This window comes from Dermacentor andersoni, chromosome 9, assembly GCF_023375885.2.
Source record: "Dermacentor andersoni chromosome 9, qqDerAnde1_hic_scaffold, whole genome shotgun sequence".
In the NCBI taxonomy this organism is placed as follows: domain Eukaryota; kingdom Metazoa; phylum Arthropoda; class Arachnida; order Ixodida; family Ixodidae; genus Dermacentor; species Dermacentor andersoni.
Window position 1 is genome coordinate 4,522,609 of NC_092822.1, and position 27,568 is coordinate 4,550,176.

The window sequence follows — 27,568 nt, forward strand, 5'->3', positions numbered from 1 at the left end:
CTCGAAAACTATGGTAAACCATCTTGTCTGAAATCTGAAAGCCGGATGGCACCAGCTAACCTCAAGGCAGAACTAAAACCACTGTTGTACCATGAAGAGTGTCTGTAATGCAGACAATAAAATAATGTCTCTCTCAGATGCATGGGGGTGTAAAAGATTGTTTGCAAGCTGGCATATCCTTTTACATCCAGACACCACTGTGTGACTGAGATTGATTGAAACATTAAATGCTCCCAACATTAGCCCAGGTTTTTACACTGCCAAGGTCATGAGCACGAATATGAGAGCCATCCGAGATGGCAGTCTTTTGCATCTGGTCATGCTGATCATGCAGGGTGTTTCCTGTCTTATACTTGCTTGTTCCTACCAGGGTTTTTTTAAGACCATGCAGAATTTTTTTTAATTGCCTGCGGCAGATAACATAACTGTAGTCATTAAGCTGGATTACTCAAGGAAGTGGACATTACTTGCACAAGAAAATAAAAAGCATAATGACTCATTTCAAAGATTCACCAATTAACTTTTTAATTAATTGCTTTACAGCACATACTGCAATTTCCAAATTGTAGCCGGTGAGTTCGTGAAGCATACCCACTTGGAACAAATCTTCAGGATGACACCAGTTTCGAGATACTAGCCCAAAGTGCACAACAAAATACATGGGCCTTCCAGTTACTTTTGTGCTTCAATGCAGAAAATAGCAGTTTGTTAAAAAAGTAAGTGCAACAACTTTTAATGCAAGTTTCACTGCGCATATTTAGAAACCCATGGCATCTTTAATGAATGAATTAATAAATGAATGAATGAACTTTATTCCCCTTTAAAGAAAGGGGAGGGACCAGGGGGGGGGGGGGAGGGAGGTCTAAGTACTCCAGTCCCAGCAGGCGACCGTCACCACATTAGGTGGCTAGAAGTCCGTCTACGAGTCGTGTTAGACCTCCGCTACCTCCTCAGCCCACCTCAGGACTCGGACCTGTAGGGTGGGATAGGAGCTGCGCAGGGCAATCTCCCACAGCTCCTCACTACTAATTAACGATTTGAGCGTGCAGGGGGGGGGGGGGGGGGGGGAGAGTTCTGATGGGGCATTGCCATCAAAAGTTGCACGAGCACTCGTGCAACTGCTTGGCTGGTTGGCTGCATCGGGCTCCGTTCTTTCGGCGATATTGTGAGTTTTTTTCGTTTTACGTCCTAAAGGGTAGTTGTGGGTTAATTTAGAACATCCAGGGAACCCATTCGACGCGCGGGAAGGGACCAAGAAGAGCTTATTTGTCTTTATTTCACGACAGCATTTGCCAGCTCTAGGCGGGGAAGCCAATATGGCCGTACCTAGGCGGGTATGAGCCCATGTCACGGCTGAGGCAGGCACGCGGGGCGTCGCCCCAAGAAAACAGGCCGCCGAGCGTCGGAAGCTCACCAGGATCGGGAGCTAGTGTATTCTCACAGGATGGTGACGAGATAATCAACATGGTCGGACAGGGTGCGACTATACAGAGGGGCGCGACAGCAGGAATTGAATTAAGGGAGGAGCGCACTACGGTGGCAGCAACCGCCGGTCCTTCGACTACAAATCAGGTAAATTTGGAAACAGAATCCAAGCTAATGGAAAAGTTGGACGAGATTGCAACGCGACAGAGGCGCGTCGAAGAAATCCTCTTTGATGACAAAACAAAAATAACAAATTTGGTTCGAGCGCAAATCATCACCGAATTAAATGCCATCGTGAAGAATTGCGCAGATTTTCAAGCGGCGGCGGCGTGGCGAGAGGGAGAAATGCAGGAACTTCGACGGCAGCTTGCCCAAGCCAGACAGAAGGCAACGGACCTCCGGGTAGAAGCGACAGTTGCGGGTGTATCGGGGCCCGGACGGTCCTACGCCGCGGCGGTGGCTGCTCGAGCAGACTGCCCGCCGATGTCGGCGAGGACGCCGGGGCCCTGGCAGGCTTCGGAGATTCCGGACGCCACTGGGGTGACGGCCGGTACGGAGACGACACGGCAACGGATGCAGGGACACGTTGCCTTCTTGACACCGGTGAGTCCTACTAATTCTCCTGCAAAAGACGTACTGAGACTTCTCAAGGCGAATGTGGACCCCCGTAGTGCAGGCTTAGGCGAATTATCTCTTCGTGAGACATGTTTAGGTGTCACTGTAATTGCGAAAGATAAAGTAACCCTAGACCACTTACAGAGAGCGGTGAATGCGAGCCCAGTCATGCGCACTGCAATGACGATGAGAGTTCCAGAAAAACGGAAACCTCACATTAAATTTACTGGAGTAGACCCTGATGTTTCCCCAACAAACTTAATCGAAGCGCTTAATGTACGCAATCCGGGATTGGATCTGGAAATTTCCCAAAGCAAAGTGCTCGTATCATTTCAGGAGCGGGGTGGCAACATGACCCATGTAATTGAAGTGCAACCTGCTGATTTTCAGAAAATTATGCGAAAAGACAGATTATGCGTCGGGTGAACCGCAGCGCGTGCAGTGGAAGACTTACGTCTCCTTATGTACGTTTTGCACATCGTATGGCCACACGCGCCGCTTTTGCCCTGTTAAAGATGTCACGTCTAGGGCGACCTGTACAAAGTGTGCCGGGAACCACCTGGCACAGAATTGTAATGTGAGAATGGGCGATGCGGAGGTGGCTTGTGCGGCGTGTAGAGGGGTCGGACGAGAATCTGCGGGACAGCCGACGGGAGATGTTCGCTGCCCGACGCGCGCGGAGCGAGTGGCCCGGCTTAAAGCACGCACTGATTACGGAAACTAATAGGGGTGAGGCCCGCGGCAAGCCCCCCTCGGGGTCGGGGTGCTGCGGGCCCCCCGCACAGGAGTTTCGTCCCAGCGTAGGGCGCGCGCAGGAGATGCGGTCGTGTGCAGAGGGACGAGGTTTGAAGAGTGGCGCAGTGCGTGGGTGGAGGCGATTGACGGTTGTTATTAGATTAAATAAACTTATTCGAAAAAATTTCATTGACGAAGGGGGGCTACTTTTTAAATGATTCCAAATAATAATTTAAAATTCATTCAGGCAAATTTGGACCATGCGAAGGCGGCGACGTTGGTGCTGGTGCGTGTCATGCAGGCGAAGGGAATTGCATTCGCCGTTGCTTGTGATCCCTATATCAGGGCAAACGTGATCCCCGGTATTCCGGAGCGTTATCACAGATTTGCCTCACCCGGCCATCCTCGCGTAGTCATATTCGGGGATGGGTCGGGTTTTGATTGTTTTCCAGTCACCAGCAGCACCAATGTTGCTGTGAGACTGTCGACGCCCTCTATAGCATTTTTACTGATTGGTGTGTATGCACCTCTGCACGTAGATATCGCTCCATTCTTGGATATCGTGTCAGATTGTATTGCACGAACTCGGGATGACAATGTTATCATTGCGGGCGATCTCAACGCAAAACACGTTAACTGGGGTCGTGGTGGTTGTGATAACAGGGGTGCAGCGGTGATGCAGATGGTGTGTGAATATGGTTTGCATATACTCAACGATCCCGAGTCAGAGGCAACCTATGAAAACCACTATACGGAAAGCTGGATTGACGTCACATTGGCCAGTGCTACCATGGCCAACAGGGGTTACATGTGGAATGTGTCTGATGAGGAGACACTATCAGAACACCGCCATATAGAATTCTCATTCGAGGGAACGCCAATGCTGCCCAGCAAAAAGCTAACCTTTGCGGGCCATGCACGATTAACACGCTGGCTCATAAACGAACCTTGGTTTGGAGTGGTGCAACGTGCGGCGGTGCACACTGGCGAGACTCTCGATCACATTATAAGGAAGTTCTACCAATTGTACGACTGATACTACAATAAAAATCTGCAAGTGGCGTAAAGAGGGCCGCATAAGGCGAATGCGTGGTGGTCGCCCCAATTAACCATCGAAAGAAACCGCGTTTGCGCAATGCACAGACGACATAAAAAAAACTAGAGACCCGGCACTTCGTAATGAATTACACATGGTATTTGTTAGAGCACAAGTGACATACAGGAGATTAATTGAAGAAGCCAAGACGCAAGCGCTTAAAGAATTCTGTACGGAAAGCTCACGAAAAAACATGTTCGGAGTCGCGTTTTAAGTCGGCGTTTGAAAAACTTAGACTGATCGTGTTGTTGGCCCTATGAACGCCGCAGGAAGCTATGACCGAAGACGGGCTTGAATCCGCAGCCTTACTGCTTCGCATGCAGGTCTCTAGAGATGATTCTTGTCAGGACACAACCCTGCATAGGGAGCTACGCGCAGTAGCGGGCGCCCCGGCCGTTGCGAAACGCGATGATGCACCATTCTCCCTGGCTGAGATAGAGTATGCCCTCAACCTTGGTAAGACCGGTGCGGCCCCGGGCCTTGATGGCATTACCCTTCCAATGTTGAAAATATTTTTCCAATGTCACTTGGGGTTCTTTTCGTTCATTTTTAATGCGGCATTGAAATTGGGGCACTTTCCTGAAACGTGAAAGAAGGGAAGGGTGGTCTTCATTCCAAAACCTGGGCGTCCACCCAATAATCCGGGCTCATATAGACTCATAGTAATGAATTCGCTCTTCAGCAAAATCCTCGAAAGATTATTAAACCCCTGCTTATATTACTTTCTAAATTCTCATAACCTCATTCACGCAAATCAATACGGCTTTACACATGGAAGGAGTGCCGTCATGGCCCTGTACGAATTGCGCAGTCGAGTGCAAGTTTTAAAGCGAACAAAAACGCCGGCAATAATGATCGCAATTGACTTCAAATGCACATTTGACTTGGTGTGGCACCCGCAGGTGTTATCGTACATGCAACGACATGCCTGCCCACGCAACATATTTAACTTACTCAGATCATTTTTAACAGGTCGACTGATCGTTTACCGTTCAAAATCGGGTGAAGTGTCCGTGACGCCCACGTTGGGCAGTCCACAAAGGTCCCCCATCAGTCCGCTCCTGTGGAGCGTGGTGGTCCGGGGGCTCCTTGAGCTGGAATTACCGGGGGGCGCGTTTGTACAAGCGTATGCAGACGACACAGTCATTGTCGTGCCGGGTGAAAACCGCGCAGATATTGAAAGAAAGGCGGTGCAGATTCTGCAACGTGTCCAGGAATGGTCTAAAGAAGTACGAGTAGAAATAAACGTAAGTAAGTCCTTTTTTGTGGCGTTCCCTCACGGCACTGCATCGGTGGCCGGGCAAGGGCTTAAAGTGTGCATGGGGGAAGGCAGGCTCCGAAAAAAGGACAGTTTAAAAATTTTAGGAGTAGTTTTTTACTCGAGATTAGGCTTTCAACATCACGTAGATTACATTAGGCAAAAGTTGGAACAAACAACTCACAAAATTCTAGCTTATTTCAGATTACATTATTCCATTAATACTGGTACCATACAGAAGATTTACCGTCAGGTCATTCTTCCTGTGACGACTTATGCTGCACCGGTGTGGTGGTCCGATTGCACGGATAGTCAACTTAAGGAGAAGGTTGAATCGATACACCGGGTGCCGCTCTTGACACTCACTGGAGCGTATCGCACCACGCGAACGGCGGCGTTACAAATACTCGCCCGGGCGGCGCCCATAACACTCGAGCCGGATTGCATAGTGGCAGAATTCCGTCTGATTACGTTACGCCAGCCTATGTGTTTCGGGCCAAATTACTATCACCCTGCTAACGTCGAATACAGATACGATCCCTGGAATGACCATCCGTCTGATAAGTTTCGCTATCCTTTTCGGAGGCTAACACCTAACGCGGCACTATCTAAATCAATGGAACCTGCTCTGCACATATTCACCGATGGTTCCTACACTCAGTCTTCTGCAGGAGCGGCATATATAGTGATGAAGTCTCATCACCATGTTATCAAGAGCGGGAAATTTAGCATACGAGACGCGAGCAGTGCGTATTACGCGGAAGCGATTGCGCTAAATGAAGCGTTACAATACTTATTTTCGATACCGACATCTCCTGCTGTGGCGAACGTGCATTCCGATTGCCTTTCGCTTTTGTCGGCGGTCGCCACTTTGACGTCGACAGACGCGCGCGTGGTACAGATTAAAAAAGCGCTTTGGCGGCTATCCGGGAGGTTTCACATTGATGTGTACCACGTGCGCGGGCACAGTAATATCCTGGCACAGTAATACCCTCCATCAGGTCAATTAAGCACCAACTATATTCCCAGATGGAGCGTGAATGGGGCCACAAATGGCGGACGGAAAACTCAAATACGGATCTGTATCACTGGGTGCCCAGTGTCACCCAGATTCCAGCGTTCTTCCCGCCACCAAGGCAATTAGTCCATGTCATCATGGGACACGGGCGCTTTCCATTCTACTTATATAGATTTGGTCTGGCGCGCACCGAGCTCTGCCCGTGCGGTATGCCTGCAGAAACATTTCACCATTACTTGACCGACTGTTCTCTGATGGCGGAGCTGGTGGGACGACTGGTTCGTACCTCGGGCGGGGCCATTCGGATGGAAGACTACCCAGTTTTGTTGCAAAAGAAACGGATTAGAGCTATCCTCATTCGTATGGAAAGGTTGGTGTGTGCGGCGGTGCCGGACTGCCCGCGGGACGCACCCCGGGTGGACGCCTGGTGACCGATTTTTAGGATGGCGATACGGCCGCCGCAATCCTTGGCCCCAGGGTGCCACTGGAGAACCGGTGGGCAGTCCAACGACTAGGACAGCCGAGCGCTGCGGATTGACTGGGATGGGAGCCGTGGCTGGCCCTTCACATCCAGCGACTTGGAACCCGGCGTTCACAGAATGGATGATCATGATCGATCATCATGCTCAGGCGCAAATTACGCCGTGTCGGCTGGGGGTTCGTGGCTGACCCCATGCCCATACGCACGCAATTTAAGTGACGCCTGCTGGGCAGTCCTAGAGCCAAACACGCTGGAACGTCCGGTCCTAGAGCCGTGGCTGGCTCAACACGTCCAGCGACTGGGACCCCGGAGTTCTCAGCTTGGCTTTTCGGATTTGACAGCAACCGCACCTTCACAGCTGCCGGTTCGTGCTTGGCCTTGTTGCTGTTTGCGCAATTCGTTTCCACTTCTCCTGAGGACTGACCTCTTTTCCTGGCTAATGGTGCCAGTTAGTTGTCATTTCGCTGGAGCCGGCTCGGTGCCGCGCGCCCCGATGCAGATGTGGTCCCGGAGCTATCGGAGGCATTGCATCCGTAGTCACGTCTTGGCGCCAGCGCGCACACATTTAGTAGATTGGCGGCATTTATTCATGAGCCCTCCAATGGCAGACATCAATGGAGCAAGTGTCCATTTGGTTATCTGAGACTAATCTGAGGCGCAGGGGCCTACGCCCGAGAGGTTGCGGTGGCCTGGTTGCGTCCGCCGGCTTTTTTAATCAGCTACACCACCGTTAATAGTGCAACTACTAGTGTGCTGCAGCTGCTGTTGCCGGTACTGTGCGCACGCTAGCACGGTACGGAGCTCTGAGCGCGCCAGGCATCAGTCGCGAGGTCAAATCCCGTCACTCATGCTTTTAATCCCATGTTTATTTTTTCATAACATGTTATTTTACCCAATTTTCTTATTTTCCTTTATTTTATCACAGCTTCCAGTTAATTTTATTTTCATACCCTTTTCGGTCTCATTTACCAACGCAAAACTTATGACAATTTTCGCTGATTTCACCTTTCAACATTTGGTGATGGGACGCCTTGTCGGGAGGAGCGGACATCTGTGCGACGCATCATATCTCATCAAGTGAATTACATAACTGCTTGCTGTTTCTTCCTCTGCTTTTAATTTCGGATATCTGTAAATGAGTACGATGGGGGCTCACAGGTCTGCCACTTTCGTAAGCAATCTATGTCTTCACAGTCATGGCTGCCCGGTTAGCATTCTCTGTTGACCGGGCGGTCATTGACGCCGCATTTAATGAGTGCTGTATAGACTATTTTCAGGTATTTACCACACAGGCCACTGGGGTTTCAAGCAGCCATTCAAGGGGCACGGATATCCTTCACTATCATCATCATCTTCTTCCCAGACTTACATGGGCACTCTGGACCTCGATATTCACTATTCACTTTCTTTTCATATGTGGACACAATAAACGCTCTACGCGAGGACCTTGTGCCCTCGCTGACCACGTCTTGGGATACTAGCGGTTACCGTGCCCACGCTTTCTTTTTCCAATTGGCTCTTTATATGTTCAAAATCTGCGCTTTGGGTCTTTTTTCTGACCCCATTTCATTTATTTTAGATTGGCTTACGCCTGTTATTGCATTAGTAGGAATGGGCTTTTCCCTCTATTTATTTAGTTTCTTTTATGTCACACGCGGGAGCAGACTTTGAAAAGGGGCATTGCCACATGATATGGGAGAGATCTGCTATCGGGACAGGGCAAAAGCGACACTTGAGTGTCGGGTATGTGGCGGGAAAGAATAAGTGCATGGTGCGCGGGGTAAGAAAAGTGCGAGTTCGTATTTGTCGCCACAGTATTTCTCTCTGGCACGTTCTAGGCACAGAGAGAGGTGGATACATTAGGCGTTCGTGTCTGTAATGTGTGCGAATTTCATGGAATGTGACAAGTGTGTCTTTATTGGTGTGTTGTTGGGAGTCATTGGGTTCTAGAGTTAGGCCCATATTTGCGGCCACTCGGTCCGTGAATCCTCGAGCAGCGGCATGAGCCATTTCGTTGCCTTGGAGTCCTTGATGTGCTGGAGTCCATACGAAAGCAATGTCTTTTTCTGGTGGGTGAGCTACAAGTAGAGAGTGCGCGAGGTTGTAAATGTAGCCGTTACTGAAGTTCCGGATAGCAGTCTTAGAGTCACTAATGATGACGTCGCAATCGGGTAGCCCCGATGCGAGTGCAATGGCGGTCTCTTCTGCATCACCCACCGAAGTCGTCTTGACTGATGCTGAACAAACAGTGTTGCCCTGGTTGTCTACGATCGCTATAACTTAACAATGTTTATCGGTGTAGGCTGCAGCGTCTGCATAGTACACTCCTTCAGCCTGTCCATAGCTGCGTTGTAGCGCCATGGCTCGAAGTTTGCGGCGTTTGACGTGAAATTCGGGGTGCATGTTTCTGGGTAGGGGCTGGATGTGGTATTGGCTGTGTATGTTCGGAGGAAGTTGATGTCGCTTGCTCTTGTTGAATGGTGGAGCATGATGAAGTTGCCTCAGGATCTCACGCCCAGCTTCAGTGGTGGCGAGTCTATGGTATTGCGATGATAGATGGGCTTTGGTTAATTCTTGAAAAATATTTAGTGTGGCCATGGCCATCACCCTTTGTGTGGATGCTCTAATTGGAACACCAAGAGCGACTTTGTGTATCTTGCGGATCAAGCAATTCACAGTATCCTTTTCCTGCCTAGAGAGTGAGAGATACGGTAGTGCGAAGGTGATTTTGCTTAAGACAAAAGCCTTGATTAGCTGAATTAGCTCCTTCTCTCGAAGCCCTCCGTGTTTGTTAGAGATCCTCCCTATCAGGCGGAGTATTATCTACCGTTGTTTGTAGTGCTTGCAAGGTATGCCGATTTGCTCGGTTGCATTAGAGGTGTAATTCTAGGACCCTTATCCTGTCTACTTGGGGTACAGGGTGCTGTAATTAATATAAAGGTTAATTGGTATTGTCACATAGTCATGACGGTGAATAATACAGCAGTAAAACTGTGAATGACGAGACTAACTTTTTATTGGGTGAACTTGTGCCCACAAAAGCAAGTTACACTCAAAGCACAGCAATAGCGGCGAACATGGTCAGCGATCGTTGAAATCTAATCAGCGGATCAAGCGCGTTGGCTTTTATACATCAATCATCGAAGCTAAGTTCCAGAGTAATCGCTGGTGCCCGCGTGTGTTCCAGAAAGTTCTATGCCATTCGTGCCACGCATACATGCAATCAGATTACACAAGGTTCAGTGACAACCGACAGCGGATAGAACCATCGATAACATTCCAGAAACTTCAGATACATGCAGGCGCGTCCTGCGCTGAGTGATAACATTTGTTAGATGATGAAACGCGGTCACCCGACAAACAAGTACTCATGTCAGCATTTTTCTTTAATTATGCAATTACACATTTCAATTTCTCATGCAAGTAATACCTGCCACATCGATTAATCTAGCTCAAAGACTACAATTGTGTTATATGCCACAGGCAATTTCTAAAGATTCTATACGATTTAAAAAAGACACATCCCATATATGACATCCCATGCAGTTCCTGTGTTGCTGCCAGTGGGAGGGTAGTTCTCAACATTTGTACTGGTCATCAACAGGCCTATGTTATTGCAAGATGCAGTGCATTTTAACCACTTGGCCAGACAGCCTAACTGTGCAATTCTGTAATTCACTGTGCTGTCATCATTTGTTTCAACAAGGTACATTTCATTAATTAAGGGAAAATCGGACATCTACCCGTTCGTAGCAATTGCTACAAAGGAAACTTATACGGGTTCCATGAGGTAATCGAGAAATCCGCACAGTACAATCAGCCTCTCTATATCGCTTTCATAGATTACGAAAAGGCATTCGATTCAGTAGAGATACCAGCAGTCATAGAGGCATTGCGTAATCAAGGAGCACAGACCGCTTACGTAAATACCTCGGAAAATATCTACAGAGATTCCACAGCCACCTCAATTCTACACAAGAAAAGCAGAGGGATACCTATAAAGAAAGGGGTCAGAACAAGGAGACACAATCTCTCCAATGCTATTCACTGCATGCTTGGAAGAAGTATTCAAGCTATTAAACTGGGAAGGCTTAGGAGCAAGGATCGACGGCGAATACCTCAGCAACCTTCGGTTTGCTGATGACACTGTTCTATTCAGCAACACTGCAGACGAGTTACAACAAATGATTGAGGACCTTAACAGGGAGAGTGTAAGAGTGGGGCTGAAAATTAATATGCAGAAGACAAAGATAATGATGAATAACCGGGCAAGGGAACAAGAGTTCAGGATCGCCAGTCAGCCTTTAGAGTCTGTGAAGGAGTATGTTTACCTAGGTCAATTAATCACAGGGAACCCTAACCATGAGAAGAAAATTAACAGAAGAATAAAAATGGGTTGGATCACATACGGCAGACATCCTGAGCTCCTCACTGGAAGCTTAACATTATCATTGAAAAGGAAGGTACACAATCAGTGCATTTTACCGGTGCTGACCTATGGGGCAGAGACTTGGAGACTGACAAAGAAGCTTGAGAACAAGTTAAGGACCGCACAAAGAGAGATGGAATGAAGAATGCTAGGCATAACGTTAAGAGACAGAAAGAGAGCATGCTGGATCAGAGAGCAAACGGGTATAGACAATATTCTAATTGACATGAAGAGAAAAAAATTGTGCTGGGCAGGTCATGTAATGTGCAGATTCGATAACTGTTGGACCATTAGGGTGACAGAATGGATACCAAGAGAAGGGAAGCGCAGTAGAGGACTGCAGAAGACTAGGTGGTGCAACAAAACTAGGAAATTTGGGGGCACTAGTTGGAATCGGTTGGCGCAGGACAGGGGTAATTGAAGATCGCAGGGAGAGGCCTTTGTCCTGTGGACATAAAATAGGCTGTTGTTGATGATGATGATGATGATGATGATGATGATGACGACGACGACGGGTTGAAAGCAAAGCTTCGCAATTGAAGAAAAGTTCATCCTCTTCCAGGACTCAAACTTGGGACTACCGCCTTTCCGGGGCAGCCGCTCTACCATCTGAGCTAAATATCAGGCAGCTTGCGCATAGCAGGGCGAAGTTGAATTTGTCAACAACTCAAAGCAAAGGCAAGAGTTTAACGTAATAGTTCTGCAGAAACCCGCAAGGTGGAGAGTAGTAATTAAGAGAAAATTGGACTATTACGTCGAGGTACATTTCAGTCTAACAAACCAGCTCTTTTGTTGCCTCAATACAAAGTGCAAATATTTACAGAGAAAAATGGCAAAGGAGACTTACAATGTTCTTGTCCTCAAACATGCTAATGACATTATTAATGCCACCACCTTTGAGGTGGCCAACAATGGTTTTCAGGCGTTCCTGGGCCATGACACCTAGCAGGAAGTAAAAAAAGGACATGGAAAAGTTATTCCTTCATTAATATTCTCAATCAGACTGTGTGAGCACTGAAAATGAGACAAGCCATGTAGCTTTATCACTGCAACACACACACACACACACACACACACACACACACACACACACACACACACACACACACACACACACGCATTCATTCTTGTAATATCACCTCTGTCAGGAATACAATGATCTGTCACATAAAAATTAGAAAAGGTCCTTGTAATATTCTCCTACAGTCACATGTCTGCATATGAACACACATGAGCCCATAAAATGCTTTTGTTATATAATTTACATAATTACACATGAGATTTCACACACTGCTGCATGCCTATAATCAAGCAGCATGTGCATACTGAACTGTTACAAGCAGGTCATTCCTAATGCCAAAGCTTTCAAGTGAATAACTTTCTGAAAGCCTGCTCTCTGAATCTAACACAAATGATTTTTTAGATGGAGAATGAAAGTTCCTTGAAAGAAATTTGCAATACACAATCAGTTACCCTGAAATAAATTTTCAGAAGCTTTTGCTTTGTCATTTTGAGTTAACATTGATATAGAATGTACTTTCTTCAATTGCCAAGGTTCTTCAACTGACAATTACTGGAGAGCTAAAAAGTAAAAACTGCCTTATGATCACTTAATGATCATAAGGCAGTTATGATCATTTATGATCACTTAATGTTTGCAGTTGTTGACACAAAATGACACCTTAAGCAGTTGGTCATTCTGTACTTCATGCAAAAGAGCTACAAAACATTACAATGTCATTATGATACAACACATGAAAATAAACAATGCCACATTTTTATTCAATAACCAGAACGAAATTAGTGACCTCTTTCTTTCATTATTGATTTATTTCTGTACCATGTACAGAAATTGAAGCAAAAGGAGAAGGCTGGAAAGCCTGGTGGAGGCTTTTGCTCTGAAGACAGTTCAGCATGCAGGCCTCTTGTTCGAAGTAACATTATATATATATATATATATATATATATATATATATATATATATATATATATATATATATATATATACACACACACACATACACACACACACACACACACACACACGCACACTATTCATGTTGTCTTCATAGGTACGAAGAGAATGTGACAATGATACAATGTTAAGAAACTACTGACTTGAGGTAGGCGAATAGAAAAATTTTCTAATACAAATTGAACACGAATAGTAAGTATTGAAGACTGAATAGTCAAACCCAGACATAGGTATAACTAAGATGCCTGTACTGACTAGCAAGAAAAAGACAGCTAACTATATCCAGGTGCAAAGGAACAATTTTAAGCACTAGATCACTAATTTGTCATTAAAAAAACTGCATGAATATCTTCTCAACCACTTTTGGAGACTGGTTGCAAACAAGAGAATGAATGCCTACAGATGAGTATCTTTACACCAGATATATGGTTGCTGAAAAAAAGATAAGAGGTTGAGGAACAAGAAAAACATATTGTTGAAGGACTTGTGTGCCGTAAACATGTGTAAAGGGAGCTATTACATCACTGGTTGTAGTGTAAAAAACAAAACTTATACATGACTAGACTGCCAAAAACACTAAATGACAGAATACGAGCATAAGTCACAGGCTGTCATGTAGGCTTCCACTGTAAAGACTAGACATGGTTTGCATTACTCATTTCGTTTCTGCATTGCTTCAAAAACATTTGTTGTTGTTTAAATTTTGATAATTTTTTATACTTTGTTTAGCAGATGGAACATTAATCATGCATAAACATTCAGTTGTTGCGAAGTATTTGGCACTATTTAAATATTAAAAATATTGCATAGTTCCTCTTCAAATCACCATCATCAGCCTGGTTACGCCCACTGCAGGGCAAAGGCCTCTCCCATACTTCAACAACCCCGGTCATGTACTAATCGTGGCCATGTCGTCCTTGCAAACTTCTTAATCTCATCCGCCCACATAACTTTCTGCTGCCCCCTGCTACGCTTGCCTTCCCTTGGAATCCAGTCCGTAACCCTTAATGACCATCGGTTATCTTCCCTCCTCATTACATGTCCTGCCCATGCCCATTTCTTTTTCTTGATTTCAACTAAGATGTCATTAACTCGCGTTTGTTCCCTCACCCAATCTGCTCTTATCTTATCCCTTAACATTACACCTATCATTCTTCTTTCCATAGCTCGTTGCATCGTCCTCAATTTGAGTAGAACCCTTTTCGTAGAACCCTACTCTTCTTCGTTACAGTATATTAAACTTGGAATATTTGCCCAATCCTAGAAATGACCCCTTTGCAATGTTGTACAGAAACTATACCACATGCTTCTTCTACATAATATGAACACACCTGAACTATAAAAGATGGGAAACACCTATAAGATATTTTTAATTGTTACTAGAGTTGGTCTCAAAATGCTGGGTCTACCCACCACAGTGGCTATGGCATTCCGCTGCTGAGCACAAGGTTGCAGGTTCGACTCCCAATTGTGGTGGCCACATTTTGATAAAGGTAAAATGCAAATATGCTTAAATTTATATGCACTTTAACAAACCCCAGGTAGTAAGATTTACTCCAGAGCCCTCCACTGCGACATCTTGAATAGCCCCAGTGTTGCTCTGGGGTAATAAGCCCGGTGAAACTCCATATAACCAATCAATCAATAAAAGTTCTGAACCTGGCATCAGTGACATTATCACAATGTCACCTCTCTTGTTTTTAATATATGTTAATAACCTACCACAGTACCTAAAGTCCTCTGACTGTATCCTTTACGCTGACGACACTACGATCTTCTCCTCAGACAAATGTTTCGATTCATTAATGTGTAAGCTTAATCACGATGCGGCTAATATTGTAACCTGGTGCCGACTAAACAGACTACACATTAATACTGCAAAATCTAACTTCGTCATCTTCTCAGCTAAACAGAAGCTTATCTCAGTATATCCATTGCTAACCTTTGCTTCCAGTGCACTTTATCCTACTGATAGTGTACTGTTTCTTGGCGTCATATTAGATAAACACCTAAAATTTGATGAGCATGTTTTATCCTTAACAAAGCAGGCAGCATATGGAATTAGAATATTAGTTAAAGTTTGCAATTTTTTAAATGTGACGATACTCATCTCCCTGTACTACGCTTTTATTCAGACGCATATTAATTATTGCATATTATCATGGGAAAATGCATATCCCACACATTTACCTCCACTACAGCATACCCAAAATCAAGCATTTCGCATCATTACACATAGCAGCTACACATCGGAAGCATCTCCATTGCTCAGATCTAATGGCATTTTATCGTTACAGAAACAAAATAAATACTCACTTGGAATACTTGTTTATAAATCTGTTAATGAAAAGCTCCCATTCCCTATAATTACTAACAGCCAGTATCCATATTCCACGACTACCCATGTTGCTTCTACCAACAGCTATTTACTACCAAAACCTAGAACTAATTATGGTAAATTTACTACAAATTTTTCAGCCACACTACTTTGGAACTCATTTTTACACATTCAAATCAAACCTTCATAAATCATTGCACTCAATATAACAATTTGATCGTTATCATTATATTAATAAGTGCTTTGTGTCATTAAATATTTTACAGCGTTAGCTAGTGACTAACTTAATATGGTGTCTTGTGTGTTGCATATAGCTGCTTTGAATTTACATATCCTACTCATTTGTAATGGGAGGTCCCCTGTACAGTCTGTTGACTATGGGACCTCCCTCTGTATGTATGTATAATCCCCATTTGTAACCTTATTATTACGCACAATAAAGAACTCTCAACAGAGCCAAATTTACCGCCATTGTGTAGCAATCAAACTAGGTATGATGACATTGCACATAAAGAAATAAATGAGGGTGCTGCACACATTTTTTCTTGTTGCAATCGCATGTGGCAGCTGCATCAATTTGCAGGAATGAAGCAAGCGCTTGTGATCACGACACATCCACTTCCTGGTTCATAATACAAAATATGCATTACAGTAAATCATTCAGGTTGCTCTAACTCTTGCTGGTATATTTTTCTATGCTTAGAGGGTTTGGACTTCAATTCTGCGAGCAAAAAAAAAGAAAGACAAGTCAGAAAGGTCATGACAGTACCCCTTTAACAATGGAAGAAAATCCCCTTCCCCTATACACTGAATAATGAAAGGGAAAAAAATATATATAAACATAACCATCGTAGAGCCACCATCCCAATAATGCATAGAGCTTTTTCTTTTTTCTTGTAAATACTGTTCAACCATGATATAATGAATGTGAATACAATAATCTACTGGATATAACAATTAAGTAGACCTAAATTGTTTGTCACCAACATCAGCAAGTAATGAACACAAGCTTATAAAGAATGTTGGATATATAACAAAAGGTATAACAAACAAGGTTTGACTGCAAATAAATAATAAAATTTGGATGCCGACCATGCTCCAAGCCATCACCATGTGATACATGCTGCGTGAAATACTAGTAAAATGTCCCTGCGTAATTTTACCTCAACAGCGCTTATTAACAACCTCTAAGTAATACTTGTTGCTGGGCTAGTCGGTTCATACTGTACTACGGACCATAGGAACTATGGCCACTTATGCAAATCGACAAAAATAAGGGGAGGAAGGGACAAGGTCATCTTTGTCACTTTGTTCCTTCCTCCCCTTCTTTTTGTCGATTTGCGCTAAGTGGCCATAAGTTCCTATATATATCTAACTTTCTGTCACTCCCCATCTGCTATTCTTCAGCCATGTATTTACGCACCAGGGCTGCTTTTCAATGTTGCTTGCAGATGCCAAGCAAGCTTTTCAACTGTGTCCCCAAAGTGGTACACTGTACATTCTTTAAATTTTGCAAGGAAATAGTTAAACCTAGACATACCAAAGTATTTAGCTTTTCATAACCTGTTGTACATAGAACACCATCTATTTAGAACCTCAATATAACCAAGTGTGTTTGTAGGCGATTTCAATATAATGTAATTTCACTGCCGCCTCAAAGGAATGCCGATCGAGACAATAAATGGAAACTTCCGCAGGCACAGATATGGTCAAATCATTGAATTACAAGCAGCTGCCTGCAAACTTGCCTCTCATAGCGACCGCCTAAGTGGAGCCACATCGTGTTCCCTATGAAGTCCAAGTGAGAAGATCCTTTCGCGACCTGCGCACTGTGTGCTTTAGGTGCAAGTGAAAGTGGGCGAGAGTGAGAATGCCGCTTTTCAGCTCGATCAAAGGGAAAGAGGGGGAGGGGAGCGAGCTCGCAGTAACTGGATCAAGCGTGCGCGAGGGGGCGGAGCGGGGGTCAGTTAGCGCGGCTGATGCGCATCGTGTGCAAAAAGTGGGATTGCTGAGACGACGTGGCACTGTGTAAGCTGTCTCACCAGCGCGGGGAAACTCCCCTGTTTCGGTGGCAATAAAGCCCCTTAAAGGGACACTAAAGTGAAAAATGATTTCTTCTGCATCAGTAAATTACCGTTCTACAACACTAAAAACACCACTCTTACAATGAAAAGACGTTTGGTAAGCCAGAAAAAGCGCAAGAACGAAATACGGGTGGCGACCCCTACTTAAGTTCCCGCACCTGGGGGCTGTGACGTCTTGGATTTTGATGGCATCTTCTAGGGCCTACTAATTATATATAGCGGTACAGATGGACTACATTATGTTCTAAAGGAACCAAACATTAAACATGGCAAGTTTCGAAAACCTTTATTCATACAACGCGACCCAAATGCGAAAACGTACTTTGGAATCCCTGGCGTCACGCTGACGTACCGGCGCTGGGGTTTCGGCGCGAAATTCAAATACTGATACTTGGACCTGCATTTTCTCATCTAATAATCAAGCTATTTTTTTTAAATGACTGCCTGGAGGGTTCTCAAACAATGCTTCATTAGTCTAAACTGATTTATTGTTTCGCTTTTTAGTGTCCCTTTAAACTTCGTAAAGTAGTGCCACGCTTTGAAGAATGCCGCCTCCTCCTCGCACACTCTGGCCAAGGCTGACGCCGCGTCGCTATTGGCCTAATAGCATCAGGTGGGCCCTCGCGCCGTGCATCAGCGCCATTTTTGCTTGAGAAGAGTCTACGGAGTGGCGAGGAGCGCATGTTGGGGCCATTGCTATGCTCTAGCAGTGTAGGCTGCGCCAGGGTTGAGGAGGGAGCGTGAAAGAGGAGAAACGAGGAGGAGTGAAGGCGGAGGAGGAGTGTGTCGCTACTTTACGAAGTTTAAGGGGTTTTAGGTGGCAGTAAAGCCCCTTAAACTTCGCAAAGTAGCGACACTCTCCTCGCAACTCCGTCACCTTCGACTGTCTCCGTGCGCGCGCCGTGCGGCCCCGCCGGCCCGGCGCCAACTAGCCCGCTGCATGACGTTTCACGTTTCGTTATCTGCTGTTATCGGGAAGCGTGCGCTGCTGTGCGTTGACCGGCATGGGTAGTTTCGTCAGTTTCGTGGTCGTCGGTAGCTGTGTGCTTGTGTTCTGAGATGTTTCACCCGTTTCACGACTTGTACGTACCGCTCGTGCATTGTGCAGTGTTGCACAAATACCTCAAAAACAAGCCCTGCAAGGTTGTTCCGGGTGCCTAAAGACAACAGGTGAGCGCGCAGACCCAAGGACATCAGAAGGCGCATGTACGCGAACACAGGCCTGTCCATGTGTGTGCTCCATGAGCCTCCGGACTCATGGAGTTGCGCCATGATTGTGCTACACTTCCCTCTTGCTGGTAGAGAAAGCTGACAAATAGATGTTCCTCCTCATTGTCACCTGGTCTATGACTTGTGTTTTTCTGTACCAAGTCTCATTCTGCAACTTCAATAACTTGCCCAGCTTTCCATACCGCCATCAGTGCTTTTACTGTGTGTCCCGTTCTACAAACGTACTAAAAGCTGAAAAATTACTGTTCGTGTTTGTGTATTATCTCAGTAATCGCCGATGGGAAAACCGCGCGAACAACCTTCATGTGTAGGCATGATACGCTTTCTTTTTTTCTTCTGGAAAGCATGAGCATTGCAAGTGTCCTACATGCACATTTCTGCAGTTCGTGTTTATTATACAAAGGAGTGCCCAGTAGGTACGACTTAGTGCCTTAAGTGACGTAATTTTATTGCTAAGCATTGCATTCGGGATGAAAGAAAAGTCGTGTTGTTGGCTTATTTTACCTGGTCTTTGATTGAGGAATAGGCCTTTCTGCGAATGTTTTCTATGTGCCGCTGCAAAAGCCGGATACCTTCTGTTCCCCTTGCAACTGTTACTCAAGTGTTGGCCAAGCGTAAAATAATGTGATAGTGTGTATTTCAGTTTTTAGTACAACATTATTTTTGTTCTGCCATGACTTTTTCAATTTGTTCAGTAGTAATGAACATGTCACGCATTTCATATACTTTCGTGCAGGTTTATAAGTAAGCTCTTTGTTCTTGGTAGGCTGTCAATTAAACAATGTTAGCATTTTATTCTATTTTTAGCTATTTTGCGTGTCATTGTTTTTGCCATTACCAATGAGTTTTCCCTTTCTACAGTTGTCATGACTATGTATTGTCGTACATGACGTACATGTCGTCCAGTTTTGTGCAATATCTTCTACATTTCGTTCTTGAGGGCGTATAAAAATCTTGTTTTTTTTTTATATGTGTGTGTACATGAAACGGCCTTCACGTTTTCTAGTGCCTTTTTGTTATTTCACCGTCTGTGAACTTTTGTGTTTAGTACTCTTGTATATGTCATGTACCTTATTTCACTTTTGCTCATTTTTTGAGCGTGTATCACACCTCGTTAGAAGAAAAATCTGTTTTCGGAAACGAAGCCAATAAAGCGAGAGCAAAGATCTGTTGTGTTGGAAGTGGAATTTTTTTATGTCCCGGCACATGCTGGTGAAAGTATGGGCAAGACTGCGTGCGTGCCATTGCATAGCTCACGGCGCACCACGCGTCAGCTCGCAAGCAATGCCAATGCGCAGCGTAGCGCGCGCATTGCTTGAGAGCTGGCGCGTGGTGCGCCGTAACACGCACGCGATATATATATATATATATATATATATATATAAATGCGCCGCGTACATGTAAAAACAAAAAAATAGAAGCTGCGCGCGCGGCATGGGGGAAAGGGAGCGGAGCTGGTCGGCATAATAAAAACAAAGAAAAGAAAAAAGTTTCAGAGAGGAGGTGCCGCGCGGCTGCTGTTCCTGTTGCCATGACAACGTAAACAATCGTGCGTGCCGCCATTTTGCTTCTGCGTCGCCCTGCGATTAGGGTCGTAGCTGAAAAGGACCTTGGCGCTAGCGTCGAAAGAGCGTCTGCTCGAAAACAGCCAATGGCAGCCATGCGAAGATTCACACCGCTGGTCTCACCGCGCATATAGTGGAGGTAGCGTAATCTCGAGTTTCAGTGATCCATTGCAAGAGGCAGATGAAGCATTCGCTGCCGGCATTTTTTCTGATAGCATCGTCCCAGTGCGGGCAACATCAGCCGCGGAGGCGGAGAGCACGCCAAAGAGTGACTGGCTTCGCTTAAGGCGTACCACCGAGAAGATATCGTCGACGTACGTGGCATGAAACCGTGTCATTCGTCGCAGAGTCCCAAATTTATCAAAATAAATTTTCTCATTCAAATTCTGCGGCCCCTTTCCGTGCAAGAAAAAGTCGATCGGCGACTGTACTTATTTGCGTAAAAGGTCGAATTTCAATAGAACAAAATTTCGATATAACGAAGCAAATTGACGATTTTAGACTTCGTTATATTGAAATTTAACTGTACTCCCCCCCTCCCTTTCTTGTTCCCTGCTTCAAGGAACAAGCTGGTGTAATTGTGCATTGTTCTTGAGCTAACCACGGAACATGACATGGATGAATGCAAAAAAACAAAAACAAGGCAGAATGGGTTTGTGTACTGTTCTTTCACTGGAAGTGCAAGAATATGATAGGCGTTCACCAAGTAGCCCACTTTCAAGCCTTATTTAGTTGTACAGAGGCATCAATCAATCAATCATTTGTTTCAGTCTCATGGATTACAAAGAAGGAATTTGCCAAGAAAGGTTTTTGTTTATGAATGAGTTTTATAAGTTTACACCCTTTGGGGCTTATCTTATCCCCAAACAATAATCATCATCTGCCTTGCTTGCGTTCCCTCGCTTGAAAACTTTGCGCTCACTACTTTCCTGTCGAGAATGCTGTGTCAAGATAATTAACGCGCAAGCCGTTCGTGACTAGGAAGTACCAGGCTCGAAGCGTTAAAGAAAGGAAATGCGGGCAAGACAGATTACGATTATCCTTTGGGGAGAAAATACAACCCCAACGGTGTAAACTTTTTTAGAGTGAATGTACAAAGAACATTTTGAATGACATTTTCAGGGCAGACTAAACGTCTTTATGTGACCGCTATTATGTCCCCCTCCCCTCAAAAGAAAGAAATAATGAGAGAGACAGAACACGTACACCTGCAGTCGTATTACAAAAGCCTGTACTGTAATGGAATGGCGACGTACCAAGCTTAAATGTGACCGCTGATCGACTCGGAGCAATGGGTCGCGCCAGGGCGAACCACATGGCAGAACCAAGGTAACGAAGGACGGCTCACAATAAACTGCAGTCTGTACATGTAAAGAAGGTTGCTGGTTAAGGAAGCATGAAAGGTCAGATCGTGCACACACATGTGAATTAATTTATAGGCAGAAATCGTGCACAGAATTTAGCACATGCACATGCATTCAGCCCTGTGGGCGCCATGGAGACATACGGCGGAGTAAACTTCAGACTGGTGGTAGTCGTAGCCGCACTTGTCCAATTTTGACAAAACTGTGCAATTCTTTTCGTATTAAAAAAAAAAATTATGCGGTTTTACGTGCTATAACCAGCTTCTGATTATGAGGCACGCCGTAGTGGAGGAAAAAAAGTTATGGGGTTTAACGTGCCAAAACCACTTTCTGATTATGAGGCATGCCGTAGTGGAGGACTCCGGAAATTTCGACCACCTGGGGTTCTTTAACGTGCACCTAAATCTAAGCACCACGGGTGTTTTCGCATTTCGCCCCAATCGAAATGCGGCCGCCGAGGCCGGGATTCGATCCCGCGACCTCGTGCTCAGCATCTTTTCGTATTGCTATGCTCAATTGTTTGCCGACAAGAAGAAAATGTATACATGTTCTGGAGACGAACCAAGAGCAAATTAACAGGCCAAAAAAATGGTGTTCGTTATGTAGTATATTGGGCAAACTTATGGCGGAGTAGCCAAGAGCAAAGTTAGTAAGCTGGCAGCATCAAAATAGGGCAATTCGGGATCTTTCTGTTAGTTCCTGTTCTCCCAGATGTCTGGCTGCTTGCCTTCGTCTGATAAATCTTTCACCACTTTAATTCTGAAGCCATATCACACCCAACGACAAGTGCTGTAGTAAACTAAATTTGTGGCCATAGCTGGCGCCATGCAACAATATCGCTGGAGCAGTGAAACGCGCGTTGCAACATGCGTGACGCTTGAGGAAAAAAGATAACAATGGCAGCAGACGCCATTCTTGGAGCACAGTTGAAGCAAGATGTGTGCCTCTGTCCACCATGGCAAACAATGCCCCCTTGCAAAAGGAAGCGCAGAGCCCCTTAATTGCATGCTCAAACCCGGTCCTCACCGACAGACGTCATCCGCTTTCTTTTCGTTCAAGGAAACAAGCTCAATAACGACCACGCACGTAGCAAATACTTAAAGCGGGCACGTTTCTGGAAACTCGCCAATAACGGGGAATTTGAGTGTCCGCATGGCGCTCTAGCTCTGTCTTTCAAGCCTCCATTATGTGGTGCAGGCAAAGATTTAAGCGTTGAAGCGCAGATATGAGGACCGCTGCTTCCTTTATTTAGCGCGTCAAAGCACAAGAAATTCCAAAATTTGCGCACACGCTGCAGTTTCGAAGATACGCGCACTCGCCAACTGCACGCAGTACATTTTTGTTTGAAAGAAGCCACCGCAACACTGGGCGTATGCGGCACACCGTCGCTTTCCAGCTACATGTCCGCCAACCTTTAGACGCGTGTTTTAACAGAAATATTCGCGAAGGGTCAACTCTAGTTAATTTGCTGGCGGCAGAAGGACGCGAATAATGCAGGGACAGCTTTTTGATGGAGAACGCCCATGGCCGAGAATTATGTACGCGTTGACCACATCGGTTTCTGCACTATACTGTCAACCTCCGCGCTCCTTCGACGGTTCTGCTCTATCGCGAATATGCAAAGGTAAACCATCGTTTCCTCCTTCCGAGGGGAACTGGCGACGCAGTACAGAGTGCGTGTCAGTGACCCACCGACCCTGATTACGAAGGGTTGCATTTGTCATGTCTTCTACCTTGGTGTCTCGTCCCTAGCGCAGTTTAAGTTCACAAAATAGCGCCACAGGTAGACGCTAATAATTTCCTTTTTCATTTACTTTTCGTTTTCCTCGTTCAATGTATACCTCCAGTTCGTACCGTTAAAGGCAATATATGAAGGTGAACGAAACAAACAAGAAATCTTACCGACGTTACAAAGTATCAGTGGCGCCTTGACAGACGACGACTCGACCGCACGATGTGAAACTCGTCGGCACACACACGCTCAAAGATGCGATTAACAGTGAGCAGGCCCTGAACGTTCTAGCCAGCAGCGGTAAAGGGACTGACAGCATCGAGGAAATAAAGTACGCAGCATGCGCAGCAGCTGGAATTAGGGTAGGGAAGGCTAATCGGGAGGGAAGCACGGAAAGCAGACGATACAGCTGATGATGATGCCTACCAGTCTCGCGGAACTCGCAAGTAGAGCCTTTAAAGACGGCCGTGTTTAATCAATAGAGTGTTACACTCAATAACGTTACACGTCTGCTCGCTAATAATGAACTACAATGCAGCTACGCAGGCTGATGATTCTTGCTACTCTTTCCAAAGTTTGTGCGGTCGTAGAGGTCGTGAACACGACATAGCGAAAAAAAAAAGAACAACACAGCTTTTTGTGCGCTTATCTGTGCGTCTGAAAGAAAAAAATATAGACCATACAGTGCACTTATGCCTAAGGCAAAGCCTCGTTAAAGTTTGCTAACGCGACAGAATAAGATAACGACGGTGGCGCCGTCTCGCAGTGCGATGGCGAACCAAAGCTGTTGGTGTCACGTGTCATTCTAGACGTGAGCCGGATGCGCTGAAGACGTGGTGCTTCCCTCGGTTGTGTAGTCGCCGGAGGCTGGCCTCTGCTTCGTGGGTGCAACATGGCCGGTGCTAAGTTTCAGTACGACGAGAGCGGCGGTACATTCTTTTATTTCCTGCTTTCGTTTCTCGCGCTCGTGGTGATCCCCTGCACCTACTACTTCTGGCCAAAGGATGAGCGCGCAGCCGACGAAAAGAAAGGCAGCGGCGGCCGGCGCAGCTGCCGCTGCCCGCAGTGTCTGGACAAGACCCGGCGTCTGCGCGTCAACCAGCCGTGGCGCCGCACGAAGCAGAACATTGTCCGCGTCCTGCTCGTGCTTGGATGGGTGGCCATGGCCGCGACCGCTTACAAAGTGGCTCACCTAGAGCACGACTTCGTTAAGTGGGACCCGTACGAGATCCTCGAGATCGATCCGTCGTCGTCGGAACGGGCCATACGTAAAGCATACCACAAACTCAGCTTGGTCTACCATCCTGACAAGGACACCGGCGATGAGCAGAAGTTCATGATGATTGCCAAGGCGTACGCGGCGCTCACTGACGAAGAGGCGCGCAAGAACTGGGAGACGTACGGCAACCCGGACGGGCCCGGGGCCACGTCTTTCGGCATTGCCCTTCCGTCGTGGATCGTCGAGAAGGAGAACTCGCTCTGGGTTCTAGGTTTGTACGCAGCCGTTTTCATGATAGCGCTCCCCGTTGCGGTCGGTGTCTGGTGGTACCGCTCGGCCAAGTACGGTGAAGACCAGGTCCTTCTGGACACTTCGCATCTGTACCTGTACTTCATCAACAAGTGTCACATGCTCATCTTGCGCCGTGTCATCATGGTTTTGGCAGCTTCCCTAGAATTTGAAAAGAGTCACAACCCAGAGATTGTGCTCCGCCCTACGGACGACGTCGAGATCCCAGCCCTCATCAAAATGCTGCCCAACTTCAACGAAAAAAACCGCGAGCGGCCACTATGCTACGAGTACAGCATCAAGGCACGTGCCCTGCTTTACGCGCACATGCTACGCATACCTCTTAGCCCCGGTTTGGACGAGGACAGGTGCTACGTCCTCCGAAAGTGCCCCGCCCTGCTAGCCGAGTTTGTCCACTGCGCCTCGCAGCTCACGATGCTCGGCCTGGCTGGTCGCATTTCGAGGATCCCTAGCCTGGAGACTCTGGAGTCGGCCATGCGGCTGAGCGCGCTTCTGGTGCAGGCCCAGTGGGAGCACAGTCATCCATTTCTCCAGCTTCCGCATGTCACGGAGGAGCTCCTCAAACACCTGAGTGGCAAGCGCAGGTCCATCAGGAGCCTACACCAATTGTGTGCACTTCCGGCTGCCGACAGGCGGGCACTCTTCCGAAACCTCAGCGATGCTCAGTACGAGGACATCCTTACTTGCCTCGAGAATTTGCCTCTCATTGTGCTCAGCGTAAGCACAGAAGTTTTGGATGACGAGGACGAAGGCGTAATCACAGCTGAGTCGATTGTGACAGTCACAGCAACGCTGACCAGGAGGCCCCTGCTATCTAATGCAAAAGAGGAAGCCACACAGCCAGAGGCAGAGGAGGCATCTGGGGCAGAAGAAGCGGAGGCTGCAGCTGGGGATCTGAAGGACAACTCACCTCAGGTACGAAGCACTGCTAACAACAAGCACAAAGGCTGGGACAAGTCACGTAAGAAGAAAGGAGCGAAGGGTGGCAAAGGAAAGAAGAAGAATGCCGCACAGAACAAAGGCAAGAAGCAGCAGGCAGTGGTGACAGAAACAACAAAGGAAGAGGCACATCCTCAGCCGGTGCGAGACGAAGAGCAGCACGAGGCAGGTGACGTGGATGAAGACAGCTACTCTGACGACAGTGATGATGAAAGGCACAGTGAGAAGCATGCTAGCCGAAGGAATAGTGCAGCCAACCGGAACTCTTCAGCAGCAGCAGAGGAGGATGATGACTGGCAGAGCATCCAGCACAAGGTCTCCAAAAAGGACAAGAACCTTGAGAAAAAGTCCCGACGGTCACACAGTGTCCACTGCCCACTGTTTCCCGATGACAAACAGGAGTTCTGGTGGGTGTACCTAGTTGACAAGAAGCAGAGGAGCCTATCCACTGTGCCCTTTTTGGTAACAAACTTGGTTGACTCAGAGGAGGTGGTTCTCAAGTTCACAGCTCCTTCACGACCAGGGATCTACCATTACACACTACATGTGCGCAGTGACTCGTACCGTGACCTTGACGTCATGCACAATCTCCGGCTCGATGTGAAGCCTGCACAAAAGGTGCAAGAAACACACCCACAGTGGGACATCTCAGAAGATGAGGAGGACAGGGCCGACGAAGAAGACAGTGCAGTGGAGGACTCGGACCTGGCAGCAAGTGAGGGTTCTGACGACGACTGAGGCAGCCCAAGTGATGACACTCATGGACCACTGGTGGCGACGGCCCATTTGCCTTTTCAAGGACATTTGGTCTAGCTTGCACTTGTGTTGTCAATCACGAGATTGTTTCTTTTTCTTTTCTTTCTTCCGTCAAGCTGCTGGTGTCCTGAAATACTCTGTACTTGATGGAGCCAGAAGCATTACACTAGAAGGAACTGCAGTGGCAGCAGCTTTCGGCCAAAATAGCTTGCTGCACTGTCAGGTTTGTGACACACTATGGACATGTCAGGCACATGCTCTCAGGATGAAGGCACGTACCTTTGGTGCAAAAGCAAGCTTTGGCATGGGTTTCTTGTTGTGAATTCCTTTTATAAATGCGAAGTCCAGCTTTTGTTTTAATTCGTGCAGGTATTCTTCCCTGGTGGTGGCATTTACTTGCTGCTCTAGATCAACTGTATGGGGGCGGGGAAGAAAGGTGGGTAGGTTATTGCCGAGCATAAACTAATTATGTACATGTCATTAAGCTACAGAAGCAGCTTTGATCTCTACCCTGTTGGCAGTGAAGGGTCCATGAAAAAGGTGGCTACAAGGGTTGGGGGCAGGGGAAGAATACATTTTTGAGGCGTTTTAAGGTAGTGCTGCGACGTCGCTCTAAACAGGACTTTCATGAACGAACCGTCGGCATTATTTTTCTATTAAAAGTCGTTTTTCAAGGTGTCCTACTTGTTCACATTCATCATGTCTGGCCTTTTTTTCTCATTGCAATCTTTTTGTTCCCACTGGCATGCTCTCTGCAGCATGGTGGTGTACAGAATTCACAATTACCGTTGCACAGTAGAAGTTATAAGGAACTGATTGACATCTTAGAGCTTGTGTATAGTGTAGCACAACCAGAACACACAATGCGATAGAAAAGATTGGGACACAGTGCTATCAACAACAGGGTTAACTACATATGATGAATGCTATTGTATAAAAGGAAGGAAAAAATATCAAGCCACATGTCAAAAATCGCTATTGAGAAACAATCGCTATTTCA

General features: G+C 46.3%; 2 protein-coding genes across 7 annotated transcripts in view; one reads left to right on the forward strand and one right to left on the reverse strand.

Annotated features, from left to right (window-relative positions):
• LOC126527429 (probable phytanoyl-CoA dioxygenase) overlaps positions 1-24,002 on the reverse strand; it is an 83,410-nt gene extending 59,408 nt beyond the window's left edge. For 2 of the 6 annotated variants that reach the window (XR_008611599.2, XM_050175267.3), the window contains exons 1-3: positions 23,516-23,992; positions 21,506-21,610; positions 11,905-11,999 (exon numbers count right to left, since the gene is read on the reverse strand). Coding sequence is in view for 5 of the 6 variants with exons in the window: in XM_050175267.3 (XP_050031224.1) it covers positions 11,905-11,999; positions 21,506-21,566 (156 nt within the window). In the remaining variant the exon portion in view is untranslated. Of the gene's footprint in view, positions 1-11,904; positions 12,000-15,907; positions 16,092-21,505; positions 21,611-23,515 lie in introns of those variants that run through there. The other 4 variants (XM_055068423.2, XM_055068424.1, XM_055068422.2 and 1 more) reach the window with 4 other exon arrangements.
• Positions 24,003-24,133: 131 nt separating this feature from the next.
• On the forward strand, positions 24,134-27,248 carry Sec63 (translocation protein Sec63). Its single transcript, XM_050175253.3, has one exon. It carries the CDS (start codon positions 24,238-24,240, stop codon positions 26,548-26,550), a length of 2,313 nt encoding a protein of 770 aa, XP_050031210.1. The 5' UTR covers positions 24,134-24,237; the 3' UTR covers positions 26,551-27,248.
• The last annotated feature ends 320 nt before the right edge of the window (positions 27,249-27,568 follow it).

Coding starts and splice junctions, on each gene's coding strand:
- Sec63 (XM_050175253.3), top strand. CDS start 24,238: ATGGCCGGTGCTAAGTTTCAGTACGACGAGAGCGGCGGTACATTCTTT.